Source organism: Oncorhynchus tshawytscha, linkage group LG01 (assembly GCF_018296145.1).
Source record: "Oncorhynchus tshawytscha isolate Ot180627B linkage group LG01, Otsh_v2.0, whole genome shotgun sequence".
NCBI lineage: Eukaryota > Metazoa > Chordata > Actinopteri > Salmoniformes > Salmonidae > Oncorhynchus > Oncorhynchus tshawytscha.
This window is the reverse complement of record NC_056429.1, coordinates 87299158-87321217: the sequence shown is the minus strand read 5'-3', so window position 1 is coordinate 87321217 and position 22060 is coordinate 87299158. Positions and strand designations below refer to the sequence as shown.

The following is a 22060-nucleotide window of genomic DNA, read 5'->3' as shown; positions in this document are numbered from 1 at the left end:
AGAGAGCAGTGGATGCCATGAAAGAACAGCTGCATAGGCAGCGTGGCAGAGAGAGAGAGAGAGAGAGCAGTGGATGCCATAAAGAACAGCTGCATAGGCAGCGTGGCAGAGAGAGAGAGAGAGAATGGATGCCATGAAGAACAGCTGCATAGGCAGCGTGGTAGAGAGCGAGAGAGAGAGAGCAGCAATGGATGCCATAAAGAACAGCTGCATAGGCAGCGTGGCAGAGAGAGAGAGCAATGGATGCCATAAAGAACAGCTGCATAGGCAGCGTGGCAGAGAGAGAGAGAGAGCAATGGATGCCATGAAGAACAGCTGCATAGGCAGCGTGGCAGACAGATGCCAGAACAGCTGCAGAGAGAGAGAGAGAGAGAGAGCAATGGGATGCCATGAAGAACAGCTGCATAGGCAGCGTGGCAGAGAGAGAGAGAGAGAGAGAGCAGTGGATGCCATAAAGAACAGCTGCATAGGCAGCATGGCAGAGAGAGAGAGAGAGAGAGAGCAGTGGATGCCATAAAGAACAGCTGCATAGGCAGCATGGCAGAGAGAGAGAGAGAGAGAGAGCAGTGGATGCCATAAAGAACAGCTGCATAGGCAGCGTGGCAGAGAGAGAGAGAGAGAGAGTGGATGCCATAAAGAACAGCTGCATAGGCAGCGTGGCAGAGAGAGAGAGCAGAGAGAGAGAGAGAGAGAGAGAGCAGTGGATGCCATAAAGAACAGCTGCATAGGCAGCGTGGCAGAGAGAGAGAGAGAGAGAGCAGTGGATGCCATGAAGAACAGCTGCATAGGCAGCATGGCAGAAGAACAGAGAGAGCGAGAGAGAGAGAGAGAGAGTGGATGCCATAAAGAACAGCTGCATAGGCAGCGTGGCAGAGAGAGAGCGAGAGAGAGAGAGCAGTGGATGAGAGAGAGCAGTGGATGCCATGAAGAACAGCTGCATAGGCAGCGTGGCAGAGAGAGAGAGAGAGAGAGCAGTGGATGCCATGAAGAACAGCTGCATAGGCAGCGTGGCAGAGAGAGAGAGAGAGAGAGCAGTGGATGCCATAAAGAACAGCTGCATAGGCAGCGTGGCAGAGAGAGAGAGCAATGGATGCCATGAAGAACAGCTGCATAGGCAGCGTGGCAGAGAGCGAGAGAGAGAGAGCAGTGGATGCCATAAAGAACAGCTGCATAGGCAGCGTGGCAGAGAGAGAGAGAGAGAGAGAAAGAACAGTGGATGCCATAAAGAACAGCTGCATAGGCAGCGTGGCAGAGAGAGAGAGAGGGAGAGAGAGCAATGGATGCCATGAAGAACAGCTGCATAGGCAGCGTGGTAGAGAGCGAGAGAGAGAGAGCAGTGGATGCCATAAAGAACAGCTGCATAGGCAGCGTGGCAGAGAGAGAGAGCAATGGATGCCATAAAGAACAGCTGCATAGGCAGCGTGGCAGAGAGAGAGAGAGAGAGAGAGAGAGAGAGAGAGAGTAGTGACAGGCCCACTATAAGACATTGCCTCTATCAAGGGGAAAATGGAGGCAGGGGAGCCGAGATGGAGAATTCTCTGAGCCACCATGGAACTCCTTTACTTTACACATCCATTGTAGAAGACAACTTATGTTAATTTTCCTGCAGTTGAATGTTGAGGAAAACGTACCCAACACTCCCCAGAATCTCTCCCCAAGCAGTGGCACCTTTACACATAACTAAACCCGCCCAATGTCCTTGGAAACACTGCCAAGGACAAGACAGCAACACAACAACCAGGAGATAAAGCACAGAAGAAAAAACAAATACCAGCCAATGTCCAATCCGTAGAATGAAAATCACTATATTACAATAATCTCTTCATATCCTAATAAAATATATCTTACTATATGAAGACTCAAATCCAGATGTTCTGTCAGCAACGTCAAATTGCACTGAGGTGTGAATGCCCTTGAATTGTATTTTACCTCAATTTAACTAGACAAGTCAGTTAAGAACAAATTCTTATTTTCAATGACAGCCTAGGAACAGTGGGTTAACTACCTGTTCAGGGGCAGAACAACAGATTTGTACATTGTCAGCTCAGGGATTTGAACTTGCAACCTTCCGGTTACTAGTCCAACACTCTAACCACTAGGCTACCCTGCCGCCATTGAATACAATGGCAGCAGAGGAGCACAGCCTCCCCAACCCAAACGAAGAGGCCTCACACCCCTATCCAGAGGCCACACTCCTATGCAGTGGCCACACCCCTATGCAGAGGCAATCTAAGTACAGTCCCCCCCCCAGATTATTTTTTTATCCTGCTTGTAAAAGGTACAAAGAGAAGCTCCTCAAAGAAAATCTAGATACACTATTTACTGTCAACAATGGGTACGTAAACAACCTCATCTTCCAGACAGGGATGCAGCATGAGCCCCATCCTCTTCAACATTTACATGAAAGAATTGGTGAGGGCACACGGCCTCACCCTACTGGACGTGGAAATCAAATGTCGACTGTTTGCTGATGATCTGGTGCTTCTGTCCCCAACCAAAGAGGGCCTACAGCAGCACCTAGATCTTCTGCACAGGTTCTATTAGACTTAGGCCCTGACAGTAAATCTCAGTATGACAAAAATAATGGTGTTCCAAAAAAGGTCCAGTTGCCAGGACTACCAATACAAATCTACCTAGACACTGTTGCCCGAGAGCACACAAAGAAGAGTACATGCCTAAACATCAACCCCACAGGTAACTTACACAAGACTGTGAACGATCTAAGAGACAAGGCAAGAAGGGTATTCTATGCCATCAAGAGTAACTTAGGCGTCCCACCTGGCCAACATCCAGTGATATTGCAGAGAGCCAAATTTAAAAACAGAAATACTCATTATAAAAATTCATAAAACATACAAGTGTTATACATGGGTTTAAAGATTAACTTCTTGTTCATCCAACTACGTTGTCAGATTTCCAAAAGGCTTTACGGCAAAAGCATACCATGCGATTATCTGAAAACAGCGCCCAGCAGACAAATCATTACAAACCGTAACCATCCAAGTAGAGGACTTACACATGTCAGAAATAGTGATACAATTAATCACTTACCTTTGATTTTCGATTAAGTCCATGTTTATATCCAAAAATCTCAGATTTGTTTGCACGTTTTGTTCAGTAATTCACAGGCTCAAACACAGTCACAACAGGCAGACGAAAAATACAAATAGTATCTGTAAAGTTCGTAGAAAACACATCAAATGATATTTATAATCAATCCTCAGGTTGTTTTTAGTCCTAATAATCAATAATGTTTCAACCGGATAATAACGTCGTCAATATAAAAGGTAAACATGTAAGGCGAGCTCTCGGTCGCGCATATGAAAAAGCTCTTGGACACTGTAGTGTCCACTCATTCAGAGAGGTCTGTTCACTCATTTATCAGAATACAAGCCTGAAACAATTTCTAAAGACTGTTGACATCTAGTGGAAGCAATAGGAAGTGTAATTTGAGTCCTAAGTCAATGGATACTGTAATGGCATTCAATAGAAAACTACAAACATAAAAAAATCCCACTTCCTGGATGGATTTCTCTCAGGTTTTCGCCTGCCGAAGTTCAGTTCTGTTATACTCACAGACATTATTTTAACAGTCTTGGAAACTTTAGATTGTTTTCTATCCAAATCTACCAATTATATGCATGTCCTAGCTTCTGGGCCTGAGTAGCAGGCAGTTTACTTTGGGCACACTTTTCATCCTTAAGTGAAAATAGTGCCCCCTACCCAAGTGAAGATAACAATTGACATCCCAATTAGGATCTGTAAAAAAAAAAACTTACCAGTTACGGAACCCATTGCCATTATGGTGGTAATGTCTGAGATCAACTCACCAACAAATCATTCACAAAATGGGACAAATACCCAATTGAGACTCTTCATGCAGAATTCTTTAAAAACATACTTTGTATCCAACTTAAAACCCAAAACAATGCATGAGTCAGAATTAGGAGTATACACACTAGTTATCAAAATCCAGAAAATAGCTGTTAAAAAAAAATCTACAACCACGTAAAAGGAAAGCTCTAACCTACAGTGAGATGAACCTGGAGAAGAGTCCCCTAAGCCAGCTGTTTCTGGGGCTCTGTTCACAAACAGACCCCACAACAGCGCCAGGTCAGCAACACAATTAGACCCAACCAAATCATGTGAAAGGAAAAAGATAACTATTTGATACACTGGAAAGAATTACCCAAAAAACAGAATACCTGACCACTGTGACTGACCCAAAATGACAAAAATCCTTGACAATTTACAGACTCCGTGAACATAGCCTTGCTATTGAAAGAGTTGAAGTAGATTGAAGTAGGAAGTTTATATAAACTGAGTTTAAATGTATTTGGCTAAGGTGTTTCACATTTCCTGACATTTACTCATAGTAAAAATTCCTTGTCTTAGGTCAGTTAGGATTACCACTTTATTTTAAGAATGTGAAATGTCAGAATAATAGTAAAGAAAACAAATTATTTCAGCTGTAATTTCTTTCATCACATTCCCAGTGAGTCAGACGTTTACAAATCAATTAGTATTTGGAAGCATTGCCTTTAAATTGTTTAACTTGGGTCAAACGTTTCAGGTAGCCTACCACAAGCTTCCCACAATAAATTGGGTGAATTTTGGCCCATTCCTCCTGACAGAGCTGGTGTAATTAAGTCAGGTTTGTAGGCCTTCTTGCTTGCACACGCTTTTTAAGTTCTGCCCACACATTTCCTATAGGATTGAGGTCAGGGCTTTGTGATGGCCACTCCAATACCTTGACTTTGTTGTCCTTAAGCCATTTTGCCACAACGTTGGACATGTGCTTGGGGTCATTGTCCATTTGGAAGACCCATTTGCGACCAAGCTATAAATTCCTGACTGATGTCTTGAGATGTTGCTTCAATATATCCACATCATTTTCCTACCTCATGATGCCATCTATTTTTTGTGAAGTGCACCAGCCCCTCCTGCAGCAAAGCACCCCCACAACATGATGCTGCCAATCCCGTGCTTCACAGTTGGGATGGCATGCAAGCCTCCCCCTTTTTCCTCCAAACATAACGATGGTCATTATGGCCAAACAGTTCTATTTTGGTTTCATTAGACTAGAGGAAATTTCTCCAAAAAGTACGATCTTTGTCCCCATGTGCAGTTGCAAACCGTTGTCTGGCTTATTTTATGGCGGTTTTGGAGCAGTGGCTTCTTCCCTGCTGAACAGCCTTTCAGGTTATGTCGATATAGGACTTGTTTTCCTGTGGATATAGATACTTTGTACCTGTTTCCTCCAGCATCTTCACAAGGTCCTTTGCTGTTGTTCCGGGATTGATTTGCACTTTTTGCACCAAAGTACGTTCATCTGCAGGAGACAGAGCGTCTCTCCTTCCTGAGCGGTATCACAGCTGCGTGGTCCCATGGTGTTTATACTTGCATACTATTGTTTGTACAGATGAACGTGGTACCTTCAGGCATTTGGAAATTGCTCCCAAGGATGAACCAGACTTGTGGAGGGCTACATATTCTTTCTGAGGTCTTGGCTGATTTCTATTGATTTTCCCATGATGTAAAGCAAAGAGGCACCGAGTTTGAAGGTAGGCCATCCACAGGTACACCTCCAATTGAATCAAATTATGTCAATTAGCCTATCAGAAGCTTCTAAAGCCATGACATCATTTTCTGGAATTTTCCAAGCTGTTTAAAAGCACAGTCAACTCAGTGTATGTAAACTTCTGACCCACTGGAATTGTGAAACAGTGAATTATCAGTGAAATATTTGGTCTGTAAACAATTGTTGGAAAAATTACTTGTGTCATGCACAAAATATATGTCCTAACCTACTTGCCAAAACAATAGTTTGTTTACAAAAAATGTGTGGTTTGGTTGAAAAACAAGTTCTAATGACTCCAACTTAAGTGTATGTAAACTTCCGACTTCAACTGTAGGTGGAAACTGAGCTGTACTTGCTAACCACCTTTCAGTATGACCATATTAGAGACACATATTTCCCATAGATCACACAGACCAACAAATAATTTGAAAACAAACCAAACATTGATAACTCCCATATCTGTTAGGAGTAATACCACAGTGTGCAATCACAGCAGTAAGATTGGTGGCCCGTTGCCATGAGAAAAGGGCATTCAGTATAGCACAAACACCATTGTAAATACCAACCATATTTATCTGTTAATTTTTCTTCCCCCACTATTCATACTCCAACTATTTGCACATTGCTAACACACTGTCCATATCTGATAATATAACAGTTAAAATGTCTTTATCTTTTGAAACCTTTTTGAGTGTAGTGTTTACTACGAATTTCAAATCGTTTTTTGATGATGTTTCTTCTCACATTTGTTTATTGTTTATTTCACTTGCTTTGGCAATGTAGACATTTTTCCCGTGCCAATGAAGCCCCTTGGCATTGAGAGAGAGAGCCACACATGTGGACATCATCTGTTAACCTACTCTGAGTCTCAAAAAGACACTGCGGTCGGAACCTAAAATCCAAGATTTCCACCGGTCTAATGTCCATTGCTCGTGTTTCTTGGTCCAAGCAAATCTCTTCTTATTATTGATATCCTTTAGCAGTGGTTTCTTTGCAGCAATTCAACAAGAAGGCCTGATTCATGAAGTGTGCTCTGAAAAGCATTCATTTGGGCTGCAATTTCTGAGTTGCAGTTAACTCTAATGAACGTATCCTCTGCAGCAGAGGTAACTCTGGGTCTTGCTTTCCTGTGTCGGTCCTCATGAGAGCCAGTCTCATCAAAGCAGTTGATGGTTTTTGAGACTGCACTTGAAGAAACCTTCACATTTCTTAAATTCTCCAAATTGACTGACCTTCATTTCTTAAAGTATTGATGGACTGTCATTTCTCTTTGCTTATTTGAGTTGTTCTTGCCATAATATGGACTTGGTCTTTTACCAAATGGGACGATCTTCTGTATACCCCCCTACATTGTCACAACACAAGTGATTGGGTCAAACGCATTAATTAAGAAGGAAATACATTCTAGAAATGTACTTTTAACAAGGCACACCTGTTAATTGAAATGCATTCAAGGTGACTACCTCATGAAGCTGGTTGAGAGAATGCCAAGAGTGTGCAAACCTGTTGATCAAGGAAAAGTGTGCCTACTTTGAAGAATATAAAATATATTTTGATTTATTTAAAACTTTTTTGCTTACTACATTATTCTATATTTGTTAGTTGATCGTTTTGATGTAGAAAATATAAAAAATGAAGAAAACCCTTGAATGAGTAGGTGTGTCCAAACTTTTGACCGGTACTGTATGTCTGGGGCCAATCCTTTCACTGTAAATAAGCAGTGCTCCCAGTCTCCCACTCGGGGCTGCCGAGCCAGTGAGAGAGCCAGAGAGACCTCTTTCCAAAAGCACCTCTCTATTTGTCCCCTTTTTTAGTTTAAGAGGTAGAATGCCAAGACAAGAATCCCATTTGAGGCTTTCAGTGGCTCCACCAGGCACTCAGAGCCCCACACTCCTATCCCCCCTCTCAGAAGCCCCTATCTAGCCCCAATGTAGTCTGACAGTACTAGGCCTCTCTCTAAACTGGTAAACAAGTCTCCCTCGCTGCCTCGCCTCCATTAGAGGGCAGAATAAATGGAGAGTAGAGGAGAGGCCCTGGGAGTACATTTCACTGAGGCCGAGACCTCTTTCAAGTGATGGAGACATAGTTACAAACAGACAGAACATGCTATCTATCACGCTCTGTCTCTCTTTCCCTTTCTCTTCATCTCTCTGTCCTCCATGTCACTCTCAGACACAGGCACTAACAACCTTACGGCACCTTAGACACATAAAACACGCAGATGGAGCCAGCTGATATGAAATACAATAGAATGAACAACCCATTCACACTAACACATAATAGACAACATAGCTATTGTTTATCAAATAGACAGCATCTTGAGGTAAGATGGGAGAGGGAAGAAGAGAGAGAAGAAGAGAGAGCGTGGGAGAGAGAAGAAGAGAGATAGTGGGAGAGAGAAGAAGAGAGAGAGAGAGAGAGAGAGAGAGAGAGAGAGAGAGAGAGAGAGAGAGAGAGGGAAGAATAGAGAGAGTGGGAGAGAGATGAAGAGAGAGAGTTGGAGAGAGAGTGAGATAGCTGCATAAGAGACATCATCATCATCATGCATCTTACATGCGGCTGCTGGGTGGTATCTTGCGTCCGTCTCTGAACCATGTGACCTGCGGCTGGGGAAAGCTCCTGATGCGTGGAGCGGGAACCACTGCCCCCTCCCCCTGAGAGACCGACTGGTCGCGCTCACCCTCCTCAAAACCGCCCATAACTAAATGAAGAAAGAAGAGAAAGAAAGAAAAATAAATGTTTAGTTAGTCGTTGGGAGAATATTATCTCTCAAACTTGATCCTTTGTTTCCTTTGTTTTGTGGACTGAGTTGGTTTTACACAGCCTGTGATTGGTTGTCACATACTGAGGCAGTGGGACTGTAGATGTAGTGACTCACTGAGGGAACGCGGGGAGAACATGGATTGACTCAGATAAATCTGTCACAACACCACTAACAAATGTATTTTTTAAATATATTTTTTTCCTTTATTTAACTAGACAAGTCAGTTACCCCTTGTGTTGTCTTATGGGTAAAACATGACCCGCCACTATGTTTAACAGCAGAGAAAACCCCCTAAATGACAGATTTTTTCAATTTGAAATGTGATTAATTTTCCGGAAGTGACCCCAACATTAGAAAAAGTGAAACATAACCTTTGTTGATATTTCAATGAAAGCTGTACACCACCAGGGTACAAAGATAGTCTTAGGGTCATTTTTAACGCGGCAGTTATAAAATAATTTACACACCACAAAAACCACAAAGACACATACACACACAATAATGATAAATTGAGATCATGTGTTCTACTGATTGAACTCAGCCAGCATCTCCTGAAGAGGAAGATTGGCACAGTTAGAAATAACAAGCCATAGCTCACCCCTGCGCTCATCGCAACAAGGGGGAGAGAGACCTTCTCATCAAAGTTTGCCTTCACCCCCACCACCACTCTAGTTTCTTACCTCCCCCAAAGAGGAACAGGAATGTCGTCACTGCACAAAACACCTGAGATCAGTGATCGTGAGGACAGGACGCCAGCCATCTTCCTGGACTACAACCACAACAAAGGAGGTGTGGACAACCTGGACAAGGAGAATGGAACTTACAGCTGCAGGAGGATGACTGCCCGCTGGCCCCTGGTCATCTTCCATAACGTCATTGATGTGTCCTCATACAATGCCTTCATGATATGGAACAAGATCAACTCTACCTGGATGCCTGATAAGCGGAACAAGAGGAGGGTGTTCCTGGAGCTGCTGGGAAAGGCACTTGTAACCCCACACATTCAAAGAAGAAAGCATCTCCCCCGCACAGCAGCCTCTGCAGCGCTTGTGAAAGCTGAATCTTGTCCTGATTCACCTGAGGATGCAGCTGGGGCAGCAAGAGGAGGATATGCCAATTATGCCCCCTAAAGAAGGACTGTAAAACAAATAGTATGTGCTGCACATGTGAAAAATACATCTGCCAAGTCCATGCACACACACTTGCATACTGTCCTACATGTTATAATTAAAGATGATTGATCTTTGTTCTTTATATTTTTGTTTTGTATCTATTATCTTATTTACTTATTATTATTTATTGTTGTTATTTATACACCTTGTGGCTGGGGGCAATGCTTCAAAAAATGGAAGAGGACTAGTATTTTGTAGTTGAATTCATCATTGTACAGTATATAAGAATATGTCACTATGTTGCCAAAACAATTCAAGACTGTTATTGTTTCCCTTCATTAAAATGCATTCAAAACTACTTTCTGCACATTTCTGCAACTTTCTTAGGCCATACAAGTGCTATCTCTTGCTAAGAAATGTATGTTTACACCTATGCAGTACCTTTAGCAATAAGAATAATAATAATAATAATAATAAATCTCTACTTTAGTAAAGAAAACAAGTATAACAGGTGTGTTGTAATAAAAATGAGTGGTGTCCACTGATTAAATGCAGTCTTTCTGCAGTGTGAAGAGGGAAAACCCAGATATTCACAAAGTTTGTGATGAATGACAGGTTGTTTCTTCATGCAAAATACATTTGACGTTTAAAATTCAATTAAGCTGCTTTATTTTAGGGGTTTAGTGAAGGCGGGTCATTTTCTACCTTTAGGAGAAGGGGAGTATACCTGATTTTAAGACTACACAACGGTTAAGACAAATTCTTATTTACAATGACGTCCTACCCCGGCCAAACCCTAACCCGGACGATGGTGGACCAATTGCGTGCGCGCCTATGGGACTCACAATCACGGCCGGTTGTGATACAGCCTGGAATCGAACCAGGTTCTGTAGTGAAGCTTCTAGCACTGAGATGCAGTGACCTTAGTGACCATAGACCGCTGACTATAAGTGGCTGTTCATGTACCTAGAGAGTCAGTATGTGGGTTCACACCCAGGGAACAAGGGCACGTGGAAGAAAAAACAGTGCTGTGTTGCTGCATCATTTGAAGCAACACAAACTGAGTCCAGCAACTCCATGAGTCAAGACTACAATGTATTGTAACTAAAAAACCATCACTGAATTGTTTTCAGTAAAAAACTCTAAAGAAATTAAATAGATACACTGAGTGTACAACACATTATGAACACCTACTCTTTCCATGACATAGACTAACCAGGTGAATCCAAGTGAAAGCTATGATCCCTTATTGATGTCACTTGTTAAATCCACTTCAAATCAAATAGATGAAGGGGAGGAGACAGGTTAATTAAATAATTATTTTTAAGTCTTGAGACAATTGAGACATGGATTGTGTATGTGTGCCATTCAGACCGTGAATGGGTAAGACAACATATTTAAGTGCCTTTGAACGGGGTATGGTAGTAGGTGTCAGGCTCACCAGTTTGTGTCAAGAACTGCAACTCTGCTGGGTATTTCACGCTCAACAGTTATCCGTGTGTATCAAGAATGGTCCACCAACCAAAGGACATCCAGGCAACTTGACACAACTGTCGGAAGCATTGTAGTCAACATGGGCCAGCATCCCTGTCGAACACTTTCGACACCTTATAAAGTTCATTCCACGGCAAATTGAGGCTGTTCTGAAGGCAAATGGGGGGGTCTTATTGTAGGCTGCTTCATGGCGCTATGGCAACAATATAACTGATATACTGTGACTGTCATGTTCATATTACATACTGTATATTTCACATTATAATGCAGTCTTCTTGTCTTTCTCAGACTTTCTTTATTGAACATAATCATATTTGCTTTGGTGCATTTTAAAGTCAAACATTGTATCGGTAATAAATACATTTTCTACCATCCTTAGGAGAAGATGCAGTAAAAACTGTACAACTTCACAATGTAGCTTTGCTACCTCCAAGCTGAACATAGCAATGTCGTCAACTAACATTAGCTGCGTTTTACACAGGCAGCCCAATTATGATATTTCCCCAATTATTGGCAAAAGAGCTCATCTGATTGGTCAAAAGAATAGTTAGTGAAAAAAAATATGTGTCTGCCTGTATAAATGCAGTCATTGTCACCTCAAACTAAATAAAGGATTGGTAAAGAATAGTAGATTATCTTACTCTTTACAGTCCACAAGGTTGGTCAAATGAGACTATATGCTTGAGCAGTGGCTGTCACTGATGCTGTAGGCCTAGTTGAGCTACAAGTCATGAAAGACACAGAGCTGGGGACTCAGAAATGTACGTTTCTGTCAGTTTCCCTACCAAGTAGAGGTTAAGACCCTCAAAATAGAATCTTTCTAACCCCATGTGAATAAGTTAAAACACATTTTAGAAATAATACTATTATTGATACATGCTTTAGACATTGAACTATAGAGATGTAATAGACCCTGAATGTGGTGGTAGATGGTGGCCAGCTCTCTAGCTTTTTCTTTCAAATAGAATTGTCTTGAAGTGACTTAACATTAGAGTAATTGCGCCGGAGGAGATGGCTGCCGTTTTACAGTCTTCTAACCAATTGTGCTATTTTGTGTGTTTTTTCGCATTATTTGTAACTTATTTTGTACAAAATGTTTCTGCCACCGTGTCTTATGACCAAAAAGAGCTTCTGGATATCAGGTCAGCGATTACTCACCTCATACTGGACGAAGATTTTTTCTATAACGAGTCGGACGCAAAGGATTTACTTCAGACACCTGACAAGGCTAAAATCCCCCGTATTCGCAGGAGAGAGAGACAGAGGGACGTAGGTTGGGGTGCCTTGTAAGGATTCGATGACGAGTGGAAATATGCCTCTACCATCAGTCCTATTAGCAAACATACAATCATTGTACAAAAAGGGCTAATTACGATCACGAATATCCTACCAACGGGACATTAAAAATGTACATTGCCTTGCAAAAGTATTCACCCCGCTTGGCGTTTTTCCTATTTTGATGCACTGCAACATGTAATTTAAATAGATTTTTATTTGCATTTCATGTAATGGACATACATAATATAGTCAAAATTGGTGAAGTGAAATTCTAAAGTGAAAATTCTAAAAAATACAAAAACAAAAAAGTGGTGCCCCTAAATAAGATCTGGTGCAAGAAATTACCTTCTGAAGTCAAATAATTAATTAAATAAAGTCCACCTCTTGCCTTTACGGAAGAGTGGCCAGAAAAAATAAGCACACGTGTTTGGTGTTCGCCAAAAGGCATGTGTGAGACTCACCAAACATATGGAAGGTACTCTGGTCAGATGAGACAAAAATGTAGCTTTTTGGCCATCAAGGAAGGAAAACGCTATGTCTGGCGCAAACCCAACACCTCTCATCACCCCTGAACATCATCCCTACAGTGAAGCAAGGTGGTGGCAGAATCATGTTGTGGGGATATTTTTCATCGGCAGGGACTGGGAAACTGGTCAGAATTGAAGATATGATGGATGGCGCTAAATACGAGGAAATACTTGAGGGAAAACTGTTTCAGTTTTCCAGAGATTTGAGACTGGGACTGTTACGTTCCCCAGTTTCTGTGCTGTGGGTTTGTTTGTATATGTTTCAGGAAATGGCTTCCTGGAATCCCTCAAGCAGCTGATTGGTCGGCCCCTTTGCTATTTGGAGCTGACCCCGCCCTCTCGTCAGAGGTTACAGCTGTATCCCATTACAGATTCCTTCTCCAGCTAGAAAATCCAGTGTTCCTTTGTTAGGGAGAGCTTATTAGTAGGTATGAGGTATGTTGGTTGTTGCTGAGAGAGAGCAAATGGTTGTGTTGGTTGTGTCCTGTGTTGGTTGTTGCTCAGAGACAGGTTTTTGTTAAGTATTTTGTAGCCGCTGATCTGAGGTATGTGTGTGCAAATAGAACGCAGTGTTTTGATTCTTGAAATTGATTACTTACGTTTGTATTATACTTTTTAATTTGTTCCCAGGGGGGAAGGGGAAGGCACCTATGGAGTGCTTAGGCAAGAGGCCTGTGGGCATACATAACCCATAGTATTTACTGTCTATGCACACTAGGTATGACCTGGGATGACCACCGCTTTTATTTTGGTTAGCTCACCAGGTGGTGCTAGTTAGGTAAGTAGTGGGTAGGCAGGTAAGGTAGGAGAGGGGGCGCTTTAACTTTAACTTTCTTTGCTTTGTTTCGTCCAGCCCCTTTTTCTCAAAATTACTGTGTGAAGGAATAAATTCCCTGTAAACGGTAAATTAAACACCTCCCTCTGCAACTGAATCCTGGACTTCCTTGCGGGCTGCCTCCAGGTAGTAACGGTAGGTAACAACACATCCCCAACACCTGGGACCCCTCAGGAGTGCATACTCAGTCCCCTCCTCTACTCCCTGTTCACACATGACTGCATGGCCAGGAACGACTCCAACACCATCATTACCTTTGCCGACGACATAGATCGTCATTCTAATGGAATCCAGAGAGAACAAAACCCTGTCCTCAAACATTTACATTGTGTATTTAGTCTTCATAATCCTTCAATTTTGCCTGATCCCCGACAATGATGAGCCTATATGGAGGAGGTCAGAGACCTGGCCGTGTGGTGCAAAGGATAACAACCTATCCCTCAATGTAACCAAGACTAAGGAGATGATTGTGGACTACAGGAAAAGGAGGACCGAGCACACCCCCATTATCATCAACGGGGCTGTAGTGGAGCAGGTTGAGAGCTTCAAGTTTCTTGGTGTCCACATCAACCTCAAACTAGAATGGTCCAAACACACCAAGACAGTCGTGAAGAGGGCACGACAAAACCTATTCCCCCTCAGGAAACTAAAACGATTTGGCATGGGTCCTGAGTTCCTCAAAAGGTTCTACAGGTGCAACATCGAGAGCATCCTGACTGGTTGCATCACTGCCTGGTACAGCAATTTAGAGTACTAGGGAGGGGGGCACTAGGACCGGGGATACTAGTGAGGGAGTACTAGAGAAGGGTACAAGGGAGAAGAGTACTATGGAGGGGAATACTAGGGAAGGGATAAATAGGAAAGAGAGTACTAGGGAGTACTAGGGAAGGGAGTACTAGGGAGTACTAGGGAGGGGAGTATTAGGGGTGGGAGTACTATGGAGGAGAGTACTAGGGAGGAGAGTACTAAGGAGTAATAGGGAAGGGAGTACTCTGGAGTACTTGGGATGAGAGTACTAGGGATAACTAGGTAGGAAAGTACTAGGGAGGGGAGTAATAGAGAGTTCTAGTGAGGGAAGTACTGGAGAGAATAGTACTAAGGGAAGGGAAACAAAACAGAGTACTAAGGAGGGGAGTACTAGTGAGTGAGTACTGGGGAATGGGGCACAAGTGAAGAGAGCACCAGGGAGTACTAGGGAGGGGAGTACGAGGAAGGAGAGTTCCAGGGAGTAAAAGAGAGGGGAGTACTACGGAGTACGAGGGAGGAGGGTACTATGGAGTACTAGGGATGGAAAAACTAGTGAGGGAATACTAGGCACTGGGGTACAATGGAGGAGAGAACTAGGGCATACTAGGGAGGGGATATCAATGGAGGAGAGAGTACGAGGGAGTACGAGGGAGGATAGTTCTTGGGAGTACTAGTGATGAGAGTAAGGGAAAAAAGGGAAAGGGGGATACCTAGTCAGTTGTACAACTGAATTCCTCCAGTACTAGGGAGTACTAGGGGGGGGAGTCTAGGGAGGATAGTACCAGGGAGTACTATGGAGGAGAGTACTAGGGAGTACTAGGGATGAGAGTACTAGGAAGTACTCGGGATGGGAATACTACAGAGTACTAGGAATTGAAGTACTAGATAAACAATTGTTTTCATTTATTTAAAAACTCTGCGGTTCAACCGGAGATTAACAGATGTTGATGTCAATTAAGGGAATAAAATAAGTGGCAGTCATATAAAAACCACAGCACAACATAATCCATCTAATGAGAGGGTTGAGTGGAACAGCTGTCCGGGGGGACATAGGCTCAGTAAATGAAATGCAGGTAGATATTTTCTCCCCAGATGGAGCTGGCACACTCTTCAACAGTGCCTAGCAAAGGGAACCTCTCTGGATACTCTGTAACACTGCTTACTCGACAGGCAGAGTATCATCATGGGGATACTCACACACACTACCTGCAATCCAGTTGGTTTCACGAGAATGCACACACACACACACACACACACACACACTTGCATGAATGCACACAGACCCACGCACTTGCACGCACACACACAAAAACATGCCAAACTTTCAAATATTATATTCTACTTTTCAGAATATAGAAAAGTAAATGATTATTAAATTGTCAATTTAGTTGACTTCCTGAATTGACTGCCACACACAGTCACAGTCACTTACATGCAACCTGCACTTCAGTCCTCCTCTGTAGTAAGGCTCCAACACGGTTCCTGATGATACATTGGTAGAAGCCAGCATGGGAACGGTCCAGGGAGGGAATCAAGTACCTGCAAAACACACACATATTACACACATTCACACACACATGTTAGATATCTGGATCACATTCGATACACACACATGTTAGATATCTGGATCACATTCGATACACACACATTAGATTGTTGAAACACGCACAATACATACATCAATCAAAATGAAGCTTTAAGCGACATTATTTGTCTAAACACACAATACCCCCACATGACTGGAGTAACTTAAATACCCCACATGACTGGAGTACCTACAATACCCCCCATGACAGGAGTACCTACAATACCCCCCCATGACAGGAGTACCTACAATACCCACACATTACTGGAGTACGTACAATACCCCAACATGAATGTATCAATGACAATATCCCCCCCATTACAGGAGTACCTACAATACTTCCACATGCCTGGAGTACCTACAATACCCCCACTTACCTGGAGTACCTACAATACCCCCACATGACTGGAGTACCTACAATACTCCCACATGATTGGAGTGCCTACAATACCCCCACATGATTGGAGTGCCTACAATATCCCCACATGATTGGAGTGCCTACAATACCCCCACATGATTGGAGTGCCTACAATATCCCCACATGATTGGAGTGCCTACAATACCCCCACATGATTGGGGTAAAAACAATACACCCACATGACAGTGTCACCTACAAAACATACACATGACTGAAGTACCTACAATACCCCCACATGAATGGAGAACCTAAAATACTCGCACAACACTGGAGTATCTACAATACCCTCACATGACTGGAGTACCTACAACCCCCCCCCCCACACACCCGTGACTGGAGTACCTACAATACCTCCAATTGACTGTGTCATCAACAATACCCCACATATGACTGGAGAACCTACAATAGCCCCAATTGACTGTGTCATCAACAATACCCCACATATGACTGGAGAACCTAAAATACCCCCACATGACTGGAGAACCTACAATACCTCCAATTGACTGTGTCATCAACAATACCCCACACATGACTGGAGAACCTACAATACCTCCAATTGACTGTGTCATTAACAATACCCCCACATGACTGGAGAACCTACAATACCCCCACATGACTGGAGCAACAACAATACCCCCACATGAATGGAGTACCTACAATACCCTCACATGACTGGAGAACCTACAATACCCCCACATGACTGGAGGACCTACAATACCCCCACATGACTGGAGGACCTACAATACCCCCACATGACTGGAGGACCTACAATACCCCCACATGACTGGATAACCTACAATACCCCCACATGACTGGATAACCTACAATACCTCCACATGACTGGATAACCTACAATACCCACACATGACATGAGAACCTGTCACGTTCTGACCATAGTTCTGCTATTTTATTCTTTGTTTTAGTATGGTCAGGACATGAGTTGGGGTGGGCAGTCTATGTTTGTTTTTCTATGTTGGTTTTTGTGTTCGGACTAGTATGGTTCTCAATCAGAGGTAGGTGTCGTTAGTTGTCTCTGATTGAGAATCATACTTAGGTAGCCTGGGTTTCACTTTTGGTTTGTGGGTGTTGTGAGTGTTTGGGCCACACGGTACTGTTTCAATTTTAGTTTTGTTCACATCGTTTATTGTTTTGTATTACAGTGTTCAGTTCGTTTTGAATAAATCATCATGAACCCTTACCACGCTGCGCTTTGGTCCTCCTCTCTATCTTCAGACGACAGCCGTTACAGAACCTACAATAGCCCACATGAAAAGAGCTACTACAATACCCAACCATGACTTGAGTACCCACAATACACCCACATGACTGGAGAACCTACAATACCCCCACATGACTGGAGAACCTACAATACCCCCACATGACAAGAGCAACTACAATACCCACACATGACTGGAGTACCTACAATACCCCCACATGACTGGAGTACCTACAATACCCCCACATGACTGAAGAACCTACAATACCCCCACATGACTGGAGAACCTACAATACCCCCACATAACTGGAGTACCTACAATACACCCACATGATTGGAGCAACAATAATACCCCCACAAAATTGGAGTACATACAAAAAACTCCCGCCCATGACCTACAATACCTCCAATTGACTGTATCATCAGCAATACACCCACATGACTGTATCATCAGCAATACCCCACACATGACTGTATCATCAGCAATACCCCACAAATGATTGGACTACCTACAATACCCCACACATGGCTGTATCATCAACATTAACGCAAAGTGATTGGACTACCTACAATACCCCACATGACTGGAAAACCTACAATACCCCACATGACTGGAAAACCTACAATACCCCACACATGACTGTATCATCAACAATAACCCAAAGTGATTGGACTACCTACAATACCCCACATGACTGGAAAACCTACAATATCCCCACATTACATGAGTACCTACAATACCCCCACATGACTGGAGTACCTACAATACCCCACATGACTGGAGTACCTACAATACCCCACATGACTGGAGTATCTACAATACCCCACACATGACTGGAGTACCTACAATACCCCACACATGACTGGAGTACCTACAATACCCCACATGACTGGAAAACCTACAATATCCCCACATGACATGAGTACCTACAATACCCCCACATGACATGAGTACCTACAATACCCCACATGACTGGAAAACCTACAATATCCCCACATGACATGAGTAGCTGCAATACCCCCCACATGACATGAGTACCTACAATACCCCACATGACATGAGTACCTACAATACCCCACATGACTGGAGTACCTACAATACCCCACATGACTGGAGTACCTACAATACCCCACACATGACTGGAGTATCTACAATACCCCACACATGACTGGAGTATCTACAATACCCCCCATTACTGGAGTACCTACAATACCCCACACATGACTGGAGTATCTACAATACCCCCACATGACTGGAGTATCTACAATAACCCCCATTACTGGAGTACCTACAATACCCCCACATGACTGGAGTATCTACAATAACCCCCATTACTGGAGTATCTACAATACCCCCATTACTGGAGTATCTACAATACCCCCCATTACTGGAGTACCTACAATACCCCACATGACTGGTGTATCTACAATAACCCCCATTACTGGAGTACCTACAATACCCCCCATTACTGGAGTACCTACAATACCCCACACATGACTGGTGTATCTACAATACCCCCCATTACTGGAGTACCTACAATACCCCACACATGACTGGTGTATCTACAATACCCCCCATTACTGGAGTACCTACAATACCCCCACATGACTGGAGTATCAACAATACACCAGACTTTTTCATTGACCCCTCCCCCACACTTGTTTTGTTCACTGCTGCTACTGTCTGTTTTTTATCTATGCATAGTCACTTCACCCCTACGTACCAAATGATCTCAACTAACCTGTACCCCCGCACACTGACTCTGTACTAGTACCTCCTGTATATTACCTCTTTATTGTTATTTTATTAATTTTTCTCTTCTTTTTTTTCTTTGGAAAATAGTTTCTTAACTCTTCTTGAACTGCACTGTTGGTTAAGGGCTTGTAAGTAAGCATTACACGGTAAGGTCTACAATTGTATTCGATGCATGTGACAAATAAAGTTTGATTTGATTCAAAAATTAACAAAAAGATACATTCATTTGAAATGCACTCATTGAAATACATGCATTTCGAAATGAATTCATTAAAATACATGCATTTCGAAATGAATTCATTAAAATACATGCATTTCGAAATGAATTCATTAAAATACATGCATTTCCAAATGAATTCATTAAAATGCATGCATTTTCTATTTGAATACTCTGAAATACTGTATATTTGCAAGTAGAGCAACAACATACAGCAAAATCATTCTCCGAAACGGTTAAAGAACCATTTTACTTGCTATAGCTGTGATATGATGTTCATCTATCTTAGTTGAATACACTGAAGTCACTCTGGCTAAACAGGCACTTGCATAGATAAGGCTCTACCTGTGTCGAGTACATGCTCCTTACTGTCTCCAAAGTGCCTTTTTCGGTGGTGATATCATTTCCTCATAAAAATATTTTTGTTTTATAGATTTTTTGTCGTCGCTGTTCTGAGCCCACTTTCCACAAGTCGTCGTTAAATTCTTAACTACAGTATGTTTCAGAACCAAAATGATGTGCTTCTTGATTGTTGACCAATGACCAGTCATCATCATTGGCTGGCACGCATATCCAGATTAGTGACCAGAAAGAACTTGTTTAATATCCTCCAGTTTTGCCTGGTACAAACAGAAAAGTCTATGTTTATTATCCATTTCAAAAACAGTTTAACAATCCACTACTGATTCATCTCTACCAGAACAACCTGGCGATTTGATTGATCATTTTCATATTTCAGATAGGCCCAGTTTGGGTGCACACTGGTTGAATCAACGTTGTTTCCATGCCATGTCATTTCAACGAAATTCTGTTGAACCAACTTGTAATAGACATTAAATTGACATCTGTGCCCAGTGGGAGGCCACTGGCTATATGTTTAAAGATAAGCAGTTGTAACATCGCACGGCCGTCAATATTATGGGATGGAGATGTAACATATTCTGGGAAATTTATTACGATATTTGTGAGGAAAAACGTGGCTACCTGGCTAGCAATGAGCACTCTGCAGGAAGGCTGCCCTACAAATTGATAGAGTTTTGCAGACAGAACATGCTTTCCATCTGATCCTGCAACCTCCAAGTAGCCTAGGCTGTATCATTTTGCTCGCTCTGGACTCCAGATAAGTGACATGATGTATCCATCCCTAGCATCCCGTTGCTAACATGAATTACTTTCAGCTGCAAATGCAGGTGTTAAACGCAGTTTATTTCTGTTGCCTATTTTGAGTTTTGAAAACTCATCACTGTTTATGGCTGTAACGAAAGGCTACATTTGCTCAGCAATTGTGGGTGCATGTTCGCATGTGCATGACTCAAGCTTTGCCTCTCCCGAGCCCGTTGGGGAGCTGCAGCGACCAGACAAGAACGTAATTCTGGAGCAAAAGGGGGGTTAAAAGAACTAAAGAAACTAAAATAAAAAGTTTTAAAACCACTGGGATAACTTGATAGGGTTGAACAAATGGAGTTAGGTCGGATATAGTCAAGGTTGGCTGCAATATTTCTTACGATCTTTTATGTTGACTGGAAATGTGTTGGTCATTGTTTATAAGAGCTGAGTACTTTCCTCATCAGATTGGTCTGCTTTCGCCTCTTCTTCTAATAATTTCTCAGCTAGTCCGTGAGTGCGGATGCATACATTTTTTTGGGGGGATTGCCATTTTATTTTTTGATTCACATGCCCCCCAAAAGGTCTGAACATGGCCCTGCTGCTAAATGAACATTAACTGACCAAAATGAATTACAAAGCACACTGGGTATTATTATTGCCCTTGTTTCAGGGGTGGCGCTCAATAGAACTAAACTCAGCATGCTTTGCAACTGTTCATTTTCACATATACTCTACCGGTCATATACACTACTGGTCAAAAGTTCGAGAACAACTAATCATTCAAATGTTTTTCTTTATTTTTATTATTTTCTAAATTGTAGAATAATAGTGAAGACAGCAAAACCAATAAATAACACATGGAATCATGTAGCAACCAAAAAAGTGTTAAACAAATCAAAATCAATTTTACATTTGAGTTTCTTCAATTAGTCACCCTTTGCCTTGATGACAGATTTGCACACTCTTGGCATTCTCTCAACCAGCTTCTGATGTTGCTCTTGCTGCGGGCGATTCCCTGATCCACCTCTACGCAGACGACACCATTCTGTATACTTCTGGCCCGTCCTTGGACACTGTGCTATCTAACCTCCAAACGAGCTTCAATGCCATACAACACTCCTTCCGTGGCCTCCAACTGCTCTTAAACGCTAGGAAAACCAAATGCATGCTTTTCAACCGTTCGCTGCCTGCACCCGCACGCCCGACTAGCATCACCACCCTGGATGGTTCTGACCTAGAATATGTGGACATCTATAAGTACCTAGGTGTCTGGCTAGACTGTAAACTTTCCTTCCAGACTCATATCAAACATCTCCAATCTAAAATCAAATCTAGAGTCGGCTTTCTATTCCGCAACAAAGCCTCCTTCACTCACGCCGCCGAACTTACCCTAGTAAAACTGACTATCCTACTGTTACGTTCC

At 42.6% G+C, this 22060-nt stretch overlaps 1 protein-coding gene across 1 annotated transcript in view; it reads right to left on the bottom strand.

The window, feature by feature from the left end:
• LOC112246397 (protein sidekick-2-like) overlaps positions 1-22060 on the bottom strand; it is a 184490-nt gene that overhangs the window by 140282 nt on the left and 22148 nt on the right. Inside the window, exons 2-3 of the mRNA XM_042327072.1 lie at positions 15771-15877; positions 8135-8282 (exon numbers count right to left, since the gene is read on the bottom strand). Coding sequence (XP_042183006.1) covers positions 8135-8282; positions 15771-15877 — 255 coding nt within the window. The remainder of the gene's footprint in view (positions 1-8134; positions 8283-15770; positions 15878-22060) is intronic.